General features: G+C 36.2%; 1 protein-coding gene across 50 annotated transcripts in view; it reads left to right on the forward strand.

The window, feature by feature from the left end:
- LOC106872181 (membrane-associated guanylate kinase, WW and PDZ domain-containing protein 1) overlaps window positions 1-11,037 on the forward strand; it is a 668,717-nt gene that overhangs the window by 392,752 nt on the left and 264,928 nt on the right. For 22 of the 50 annotated variants that reach the window (XR_016241362.1, XR_016241361.1, XR_016241363.1 and 19 more), the window contains one exon: window positions 8,490-8,543. The exons of the other annotated variants lie outside the window; for them this stretch is intronic. Coding sequence is in view for 17 of the 22 variants with exons in the window: in XM_089350230.1 (XP_089206356.1) it covers window positions 8,490-8,543 (54 nt within the window). In the remaining 5 variants the exon portion in view is untranslated. The remainder of the gene's footprint in view (window positions 1-8,489; window positions 8,544-11,037) is intronic. 50 annotated transcript variants of the gene reach the window in all.

The raw sequence follows: 11,037 nt of genomic DNA on the forward strand, positions 1-11,037 counted from the left end.
TTGAAATTAATTAAAACAAAGGCTCTGCATTTCAATAGAATTTGAGCAACAAGGGTTAATATCAAATATTACATCTGATATAATCATTTTTTTTTAGAAATTTTTCAATCTAAACATCTCTTTTAAGTCCATGATCCAATCTAAATCCTGTTTAAGGACCTAAATTATGAGTTCTGATATTATACATAATAGAATTCTTCATAATGAATTTTTTTTATTTTTTTTATTTATCTAATGCAATTGTTGCTCTGATAATGGCTCCTGTATAGTACTTTAGTTTGATGAGGTGTCAGCTTCCAATGAGAACTAATGTACTCAGGTATCTTGCCCATAATTGACTTCACTTTGACACTGTTGTGCTTCCTGCCATTATAACCCCTCCTCTATACCTTAATGTATTCTCCTTTCTTTCTCCCTCTTCCTCGTTCAGTTTCACTCCCTCTCCCCTTTTCTCTTCTCCCCATATTAATATCTTTTCCCCCTCACTCATTAGAAACCCCCCTCTCACTCTCTCTCTTTGTCTAGCATTACCTCCCTTGTTGATTATTAGTGATGCTCAGCTCTCTAACAACCAACTAACTGCATGCATGCTTCATAACAAACAACAATAGAAAATAAAAAGTGTCAGGCCAGGTAGCAATACAGCACCATGTTTTCCTTTAGGAAAAAAGTATTAGTGTCTTGTTTTAAAAAGAAAATATTTAAAGGTAAGACAGATTGTGTGAAACAAATATTTACTGAGTCTGACAATGTATACATTTGGTAGTTCCCACTTATTGCTTTATATTGTCCTTTCAGTTGGTAAACTTTATTGAAATACTCCAAACAAGAGAATGTGATCTGTTGTTGTAGTGGCAGAGGTGGAGGGGAAGGGGGAAGAGGTGAAACTGTAAAGAGCTTATGTCGGCTTGTTGTATGGAGTTTCAGAGATGTTAATTATAAGGTTATTTCATATAGTACTCTCGTCTTACTAAGTTGGTAGCAGTAATTATACTTGTACTATTACTAAACACACCGCTTACCTTGTTGATGTAGGAGTGCGTGTAACTTGATACACCCCCCCCTTTCTTTCCTTTCTGTCACTATCTTTCTCTATTTATGTGTGCATATGTGTGTATGTTTATGGATGTATGTATTTATATATATTTCTGTGTGTGTGTAAATATATATATATATATATATATATATATATATATATATATATGTTAATATTTATATGTGTGTATGTGTTTGGATAATTTGTAGCATGTTCCACTTTGTACTATCTTCTAAGTTAACTAAGAAGTTCTCAAACAAACATGTAATTACATGATTAATATTTTGGGGGTTTTTTATGTTAAAAATAGTTAAAGCAATTTTATTGATAATTTTTATTTTTATATCTTCTTTGACTGGACACAGTAAATTTAAATAACTCCTGAGGTGAACAAAAACAAATGTGTATTTGTGTGTGTAATATATAATGCATAGACATACTATATAATTGAAATAATGCACATAATGTGTATGTGTGTGTATATATCTATATATATATAAATAAATGTGTATATGCACATATGTCTATATTTGTATATATGTATATATGCATATGTCTGTATATATATATGTATGTATGTATGTATGTATATATATATATATATATGTATGCATGCATAAATATGTATATGTCTATATATATGAATATGTCTATATGTGTGTATGCACATGTGTATAATATATGTATGTATGCATATATGTATGTGTGTGTGTGTGTATATATATATATATATATATATATATATATATATACATACACATATACACACATGTACATGCATATGCATCTATAAATATTTTTGTATGTGAAGTTATATGTGAATAAAACAATTTGTGTTCTACAGAAGGATTACTCAATACTTCTTAATCAAGTATCTTCATTATTGTCATCATTTAATAGCCCTCAAAGTTTTTGCCTGTTTTGCTTTCATCAGATAGTCTCATGGTAGCAAAAAAGGTCAAAACTTAAAAGCTACAGTCAACTTTTTCCTTGTAAAAGTTAATAAATATATACATATATTTATTATTTATGTATACACCAGGGGGTGCTGGATAGTTCCAGGGAATCACGAAAGGCCTGGTTGGAGACCCAACCTTCTGAGTTCTTTTACAGGGCTCAGAAAAACTGAAGGACCACTGTAATAAGTGTGTGAATCTGAGAGGGGAATGTGTTGAATAAAATCATAATTATAACTGATCCTCCTGTATTTTCATGTACCCAAAGCCAAGAACTTTTCAGCACCCCCTCGTATGAATGTCTGCATATGCTCACATGCTTGTATATATGTGTGTACATACATGTTGAAGAAATTGTCTTCTTTGATAAGATGACAACTTTTTACTCACTAGGTTATAACTTCTATCACTTTAAGATGTATTAACATTTCTACCTCTGTGTAGTCACACCTGAGAAAAAGATTGACACCTATTCATACACACACACACACACACACACACACACACAGAACAATGTGCAAGGGTAGACATAATTTTCCATAGAAATTCAGTCACACTGGACCAGTAATGCTGGATACTCCCACTTCCCCTATTGTTTTGTCTTCAGCAGCTGTTTTTGTTGATTGGCCCATTCAAAGATTATATTATATATATATATGTGTGTGTATATATATATATATATATATATATATATATATATATATACACACACACACACACACACACACACACACACACACACATATACATATCGTCTGTGTGTGTGTGTGTGTGTAAGATATATGTATGTATATATATATTTTTGTGTGTGTATATATAAATACATGATCATTTGTCCAAAATATATTTTGTTAGACTAATGCTTATGGAGTAAATGGTTATTCACTCAGAGACTTATCTTTGAGTTCTTTATTCTTAGTGACAAAACATAGCTTCTTTGAACTTGTCCCTTGCTGAAATACATACACGTGTGCATACACACACACACACATATATATATACACACACGCACACACATATACACACACATACACATATTGTACTAATTATTCTCTTTATCCATTCTCTCTCTCTTTCTTGTTCTCACTGTTTTGTCAATCTGTCTCTTCTTTGTCATTTTTTTGATTCTCTTTTTTTTAGCTCTTTCTTTCTTCCTCTCTCCCTCTCTCTCTCCCCTCTCCCTTTCTCCCCCTCCCCCTCTCTCTCACCTCAATAGTGTTTTCTTAGGATACTCAACGTTTGAAGTATATTTTTTTGTATGAATAATAACAATTGTGTGTGTGTGTGTGTGTGAGACAAATGGATTGTGTGTGCGTGAGACATGGATTGTGTGTGCGTGTGAGAGAACAAGAGAGAGAAAGAAGGAGTTTAAAAGTGCCATGGGATGTTTGAGTGTGTGTGTGTGTGTGTGTGAGTGAAAGGAACAATGCACAAGAGAAAAGAATTGTGTGTGTGTGCGTGTGTTTGAAAGAGAAAGTAACCGTGTGTGTGTATGTAAAAGGGAAAACAACTGTGTGCGTATGTATTTGATTGCATGTGTGCACGCGTGATTGCTTAAGTTGATGCACACCTTTGCCACCAACATTACTAATGCTTGTTGCTGCACATATGCTCATGGGTGTCTGTGTTTGTGTGCATCTGCATACATGCAGATGCATGATTGCACAAGATTTCATGTCATGACCAATGCTATTGTCAACACTGTCTCTACTACTGCCACTACCACCACCGCTATTAGCATAACAACCTATCCGATCACCACCACTGCAACTATCACCACTGCAACCACCACCACTGCAACCACCACCACTGCAACCACCACCACTGCAACCACCACCACTGCAACCACCACCACTGCAACCACCACCACCATCACAGCTAATATCTTCTACGGACATTACTAGTAACAACATAGTACCATCATCGTTGCGTCTGCCATGACTGCTATCACTCACTACCACTACGAACAAACACCACAACTGCAATGACTAATACCACAGGTACCGCCATCACTTCCAACACCACCACTTCCACCACCTTGACTACTACGACCATCACTCCTGTGACCAACACTATCACCAGAGCACTCCCCCCCCCAACACCACTAACACCCACTACCAGAACCACTGTCGCCTCCACCACCTCTTTTACCCACCACTTCCACCAACACCAACATCCACCACTATTACCACCCCAACTTCTATCACTTTTTACTACCAACACCAGCATCCACCACTGCTCACTACCGATACAACTAGCACCACCACTGCTCACTACCGATACAACTAGCACCACCACTGCTCACTACCAACACAACCCACTACCACCAACACGACTACCACTACTACCATTACACTCAGCCTTTTTATTATATTTCCTATGCAAACATTTAAAAACTTTTGTTATATTAACATTTTTGAAAAATTAAACATTGTCCATCAACTGGCATCTCCAGCTTCATCTTGTTGTTAAAATTTCCCAAACGCACTTTGCCTTTACCATTCTCTTGCATATGCACAGTGCATCTTTGTTGTCCTGTTGTTGTTGTTATTGTGCACAATTTATTAATACCATTGCAGCCAATAGCTCTATAATTATTATTACCACAACCACTAGCTACACCACCATCACCCCCACCACCAATATTTATATTCTACAATACAACCACCATCACTACCATTAGTGTCCGATCACTGACACCTCACATACCACCACCATCTGAATGAATGAAGCTCTGCATTGTTGACCGGCCTGCTTGAAATAGCAGCCAAATCTTTTTTCAGATTACTACTGACTTGGAAAAGGAAGGTCATACTAGATAATGTAGTTTCTAAAAAGATAGGGTGGTCACGGCTGGAGCACCTTTGATCAGAGTTCTAATCATCAGTGTTAAACTGGGGCTAAGCAACAAACACGGCCACCTCTACCACTACCATCATCATTTTCATCATTTAACAATTGTTTTCCATGCTGGCATGGGTTGTATGGTTTGACAGGAGTTGGCAAGCCAGAAGACCTCTTAGCACATTGACCTCTTAACCCTTTGCTTGTCCAAAGCATTTTTATAAGTATGCTTGAGAAGACCTGTTGAGTCAAGTAAAACCAATGTCATAGCTGTGGCCAATGCTCCCTGACTGGCTTCCGTGCCGGTGGCACATAAAAAGCACCATCCGAATATGGTCGATGCTAGGTCCGCATAACTGGCTCCCATGCCATTGGTATGTAAAAAGCACCAACGAAACTTGGCTGATGCCAGTAGCCCCAGACTGACTCCCATGCCAGTGGCACATAAAAAACACCATCCGAACATGGTCGATGCCAGGTCAGCCTGACTGGTTCCCGTGTCAGTGGCACATAAAAAGCACCATCTGAATATGATCGATACCAGACCCGCCTGACTGGCTCCTGTGCTGGTGGCATGTAAGAAGCACCCACTACACTCTCAGAGTGGTTGGCGTTAGGAAGAGCATCCAGCTGTAGAAACTCTGCCAGATCAGACTGGAGCCTGGTGCAGCCTTCTGGCTTGCCAGTCCTCAGTCAAACCATCCAACCCATGCTAGCATGGAAAACGGACTTTAAATGATGATGATGATGATGATGATCCATGCTTGTTTCCAGGCTTTTAGTTTGCCCTTTTTTTGTCATATGTTCTAAGTAATATAAAGCCTTCCTGTCATAAGTCCTAAGCTACTCTGCTGGTTTATAAAATATTGGCAATGTGTATCATATATGATGCATGGACGCCAGGGGGGAAATATGTCCTGTCTATCACATGTGATACACAGCACAGGCAAAGGGTCAACTGGGTTATGTTGATCTTGTAGGCAACACGTTTATATTGACCTCTTAGCAATAGGGTTGTATTGACCTTTTAGCAATTAGGCTACATTGACATCTTAACAACTGGGCTTCATTGACCTTTTAGCAATTGGGACACATTGATATTTTAACAACTAGCTTATATTGACCTGTTTACAAATGGGCTACATTGACCTCTTAGCCAGTGGGTTATATTGAACCTTTGATCCATAACAACTGGGTTATATTGACTTCTTAATATGGGCTAGATTAACCACTTAATTGGATTACATTAATTCCTTAACAACTGGGCTACATTTGATCCTTTAACCCATTGACAACTGAGCTACATTGATCACTTAACAATTGAACTATATTAAACTCTTAACTAGGCTATATTGACTATTTAACAACTGGGCTAATATTAACTCCTTAACAGCCTGGCTATATCACCCTCTTTGCAGCTGAACTATATTGGTTTCTTAATAGCTGGTCTATATTAACTCTTAAGCAAATGGGTTATGTGAACCCCTTAACAATTGAAGTAAATCGGCCTCTTAAAAATTGGGTTACATTGAACTCTTAACTGAATTTATTGCATTTTGACATCTTATGGTTAATTGTTATTTATAGATAGTTTCTAGTAATAAAATACAATAAGATGCCCCAGTAAGATTTCTAAAACACTCTACCACTTTGTAATGGTGGCTGTTGATTATGTTGATAATTTTGTCAGAATAATATTTTAGTTTTAAAAAGGTGGTGAGCTGGCAGAAACGTCAGCATGCCGGATGAAATGTTTAGTGGTATTTCATTTGTCTATATGTTCTGAGTTCAAATTCTGCCGAGGTCGACTTTGCCTTTCATCTTTTCGGTGTCAATAAATTAAGTACCAGTTGCGTACTGGGGTCGATCTAATCGACTGGCCTCCTCCCCAAAACTTTCAGGCCTTGTGCTTAGAGCAGAAAAGAATATTGTTTGTCTTAAAGGTGGCAAGTGGTCAGAAACGATAGCACACTGGGCGAAATGCTTAGCAGTATTTCATCTGTCTATATGTTCTGAGTTCAAACTCTGCTGAGGTCGACTTTACCTTTCATTCCAGTGTCACATAAAAAGCACACACTACACTCTCGGAGTTGTTGGCATTAGGAAGGGCATCCAGCTGTAGAAACTTTGCCAGATCAAATTGAGCCTGGTGCAGCCTGTGGCTCACCAGTCCTCAGTCAAACTGTTCAACCCATGCCAGCATGGAAAGCAGACGTTAAATGATGATGATGATGATGATGTGTGTGTGTATTTGTGTACTTTTTATTCTCTTTTATTCTTGCATCTTCTTCATATTATGTTTATAGTGAAAATTTTCTAGCTTATGCTAGTCTAGAGAAAGTTTATATTTATATATATCTGAGAGAGAGAGAGAGAGAGAGATAGAGATACACATATCAAAAGCAATTACTATATTGTCAGATCCTGTATTAACCCAACATAATTCCAAGCTGATACTCTTCAGTGATAATGTGTTTATGTGTGTATGAGTGCATGTGTGTGCGTGTATTTTATATGTTTGCAATATTTTTACTGTTGGTACTAGCCAGGTGTTATTTAAGCATCTTATCTGTGCTTTACTAGCTTAGAATAACGCCAGTGCCATTTCCTGTGCTATTGCCAGACAGTGTTCTGTAGTGAGACTTTGTCTATAAACAATCTTCTCTGAAGTATTGATAGAAGAGAAGACACCCAGCCGTATGTAACCTTCGTTGCAACTACATTCATATTAAGAAGTTTTTTAAAAAAAAGCGAGACTGTATTAACAATTACATTCACACCCACACGTGACAGGCGCATGCAGACGTGCAAGTTTTTCTTTTCTAAATCACATATAATGAACACTTTCTACGTAAACCAACCGAAGTAAAAGAAGCAGGGCCTCTAACTTTTCTTTGGCCCTCCTTGCATCCTGTGGAATAATAGCCAGTGGCAGTGTGTCTGTTATTGATATTCACTTTGATATTATGTATATTCTTTTATCATCATCATCATTATTATTATTATTATTATTATTATTATTATTATTTGAGGCCTTGTGCTTCCAGTAGAAAAGATTATTATTCCCTTCCAGTCAAGTTCTGGGATCAATGCAATTTTCCTCCCCCTCCCCTCAAAAATCTCTAGCTCTGTGCCTAAATATGAAACCATTATTATTATTATTATTATTATTATTATTATTATTATTATTATTATGAAACCCATGTTCTGAGTTCAAGTTTGTTAACTTTGTTTTCATCCTTTATGGATCAATAAAGTAAGTACCAGATGAGCACTTGGGTAGATGTAATCAACTAACACCCACCCTTAAAAAACTTCCGGTCTTGTGCCTATAGCAGGAAAGGTTATTATTATTATGAATTATTCCTTCTGAGTCTTTACATTCTGAGATCAAATCTCACCAAAGTCAGCTTTGCCTTTCATCTTTTCATAAAATATTATGATAAAAATTTTTTTCATATTGAATCAAATAACTTTGGCTTCTCCTCATCCTGAGCGGATGATAAACTTTGGAAAGGATTAAATAAAATAAGTGGGAAAAAGGAAAAAACAAATTTGTCTGTCAACCCAATATTTATTTACATCAAGTTCCACTGCTAAAAAAATAATTTACGTTATACTGCTGCTGTTTTTTTTTTTTCATCTGTATACAGGGTTGGCCAAAAGTCATCCGACAGTAAATCAAAATTCCATAAATATTGAATGCAGTGAGTTGAAATCATTTTCTTTTTTTTTTTCAACATTTGCCTGTTTATTAGCAAAGTTTCATATGAAATAATTTTTTGTTTTAAATGGATTTGATTTACTGTCAGGTGACTTTTGGCCAACCCTATATAATAAAGCTAACATTTACACACACACACACACACACACACACACACACACACACACACACACACACACACACATACATACACTCACTTTGTAGTATTTAAAGGAAGAACTTACTACATTAGTTTTGAAACATAAATGCAACCCACTACAGTTCTAAATTAGGTCTCCTTCAGTAAATAAATAATTCTTGCTTCATGGCATGATGCTTCTTTGTCACCAATCAACCCAGAGATGAAATCTCATCCTTTTTGGAACCACAAGTAATTCAATATACATACGTGTGTGTGTGTGTGTGTGTGTGTGTGTGTGTGTGTACATGTTTATATGTAACTGTATTGCTTACAATATGTTCTTGTATCAAAATTGTTTTGTTTCTTAATTTTTCAAATGGATTTTAGTCTAAACAACTTTTCTTATCCTTTTTAGAATATGTAAACAGTTTATCACTAAATTCTGAGAATGATTTGATTTTACCAATTCTTTGAGGAATCAGGTTTAGCATATTGTTTAGCATATTGTTTAAATATGAAAAACTGTCAGCTTTGGTATGCCAGGCTTTGCTTAACCCTTTAGCATTCAGACCAACCATATCCAGTCCTAATATTCAGCCTGTCTTATGCTCAAACTGATCAAATCTGGCTTTTCATACCAACCCTACAATGCCATTTTAACCTTTAGCTTGTTTAGGTGCATCTCTCCCATAGCTGCAGGCACATTGTGTTGCATGGAGAGGGGAGAAAACTCACATGGCGATATGATGCGTCTACAGCATGCTAAAGGTTAAAAACAATGTGAATAACAAAAGCATTGAATTAGACAGTATAATCTTAATTTGAAAGGATTAAACCTTCTTTCTTCAAAAAAAAAATATATATTTTCAAAGACATGTTCCCCATTGTATGTGGTGCTAAATCTATCTTTCCCTTCTAATCCATATCTGTTTAAATAATTCCTGAGTCTCTCAGATTCTAATAAATTTAATTCATGCTGAAGAATGTTTTTAATTTTTAGCTTGTTTTTTTTTGTTGTTTTTTTAATCTCTTATGGACATTTTTGTTATGACAAAGTCTATAGAGTACCAGACAAAATGCTTAATGATATGATATTGACTTACAGTTCTGGATGTTTTGAGTTCCATTCCAACCAAAGTTTTGCCTTTCATTTTTCCAAGGACTAAAAATAAAGTATCAGTTAAGTACAGGGAGATTTAATCACTGAAGTGACTCAAAATTTCTGGTCTATCATTCCAGCAGAAATAGAAGTTTGCTGATCTAAGAACTAAATGCTTTGCCTTATTTAGTTATTTCTCATTGTGAAGGCACATGGCTTAGTGGTTAGAGTATTGAGCTCAGGATCGTACAGTCATGAGATCAATTCCTGGCAGCATGCTGTGTCCTTGAGCAAGACACTTTGCTTTTGTTTTTTCTCCAATACATTCAACAAGCAAAAATGAGTAGTACTTGTGTTTGAAAGGGTTAACCTTGTCACATTGAATCTCCTTGAGAACTACATTGAGGGTACATGTGTTTGTGGAGTGCTCAGCCACGTGTGCCTTAATTTCACGAGCAGGTTGTTCCATTGATCGGATCAGCTGGAACCCTTGTCATCATAACTAATGTTGTAACAGTGTATGTCTCATTATATTCTGAGTTCAAATATTGCCATAGTCAACTTTGTCTTTTCAACCTCCTGGCGGGGGTCATTAAATGAGGCCTGCTCAAGTTCTCAACTGATTAAACCAACCAACTTACACCGCTTCACCAAAAATATTAATTGGTGTCTGTTAAAAGCCATTATTAATTTTACAATTTTATAAGCCTGTTGGCAGAATCATTAACAAGCTGGGCAAAATGTTTAGTGGTATATCATCCATCTTTATTTTCTGAGTTCAAATTCTGTCAAGGTCAGCTTTGCCTTTCACTCTTTTGGGAGTAGATAAAATAAGTACCTGTCATGTACTGCGGTCACTATAATCAATTTACCCACTCCCTTGAAATTGCTAGCCTTGTGCCAAAATTTGAAACCAGTTTTGTGCATTTCACTCTATAATCGCCCAAGGGCATATAGCATAGTGGTTAAGCACGCGGGCTACTAACCCCAAGATTTCAGGTTCAATCCTAGGAAGTGATTTGAATAAATAATAATAACATTGGAAAAAATACCTTAGGAATGAGAACAGAGTACTACAATAGTCAAATAAAGGGTTGGATTCAAAATTCCACCAGGACACTTGATGAAGGCTGGAGAGTACATCAGCAGAAACGTCATGGTAACAACAACCAAGGTGAGGTCACTTACCTTTCCAATGTAAATAATGTACATAATTCCTAGTCTCTAAAATATAGAAAACCAATTTTGTAATTTTAT

Source organism: Octopus bimaculoides, chromosome 4 (assembly GCF_046866305.1).
Source record: "Octopus bimaculoides isolate indiv1 chromosome 4, ASM4686630v1, whole genome shotgun sequence".
In the NCBI taxonomy this organism is placed as follows: Eukaryota; Metazoa; Mollusca; class Cephalopoda; order Octopoda; family Octopodidae; genus Octopus; species Octopus bimaculoides.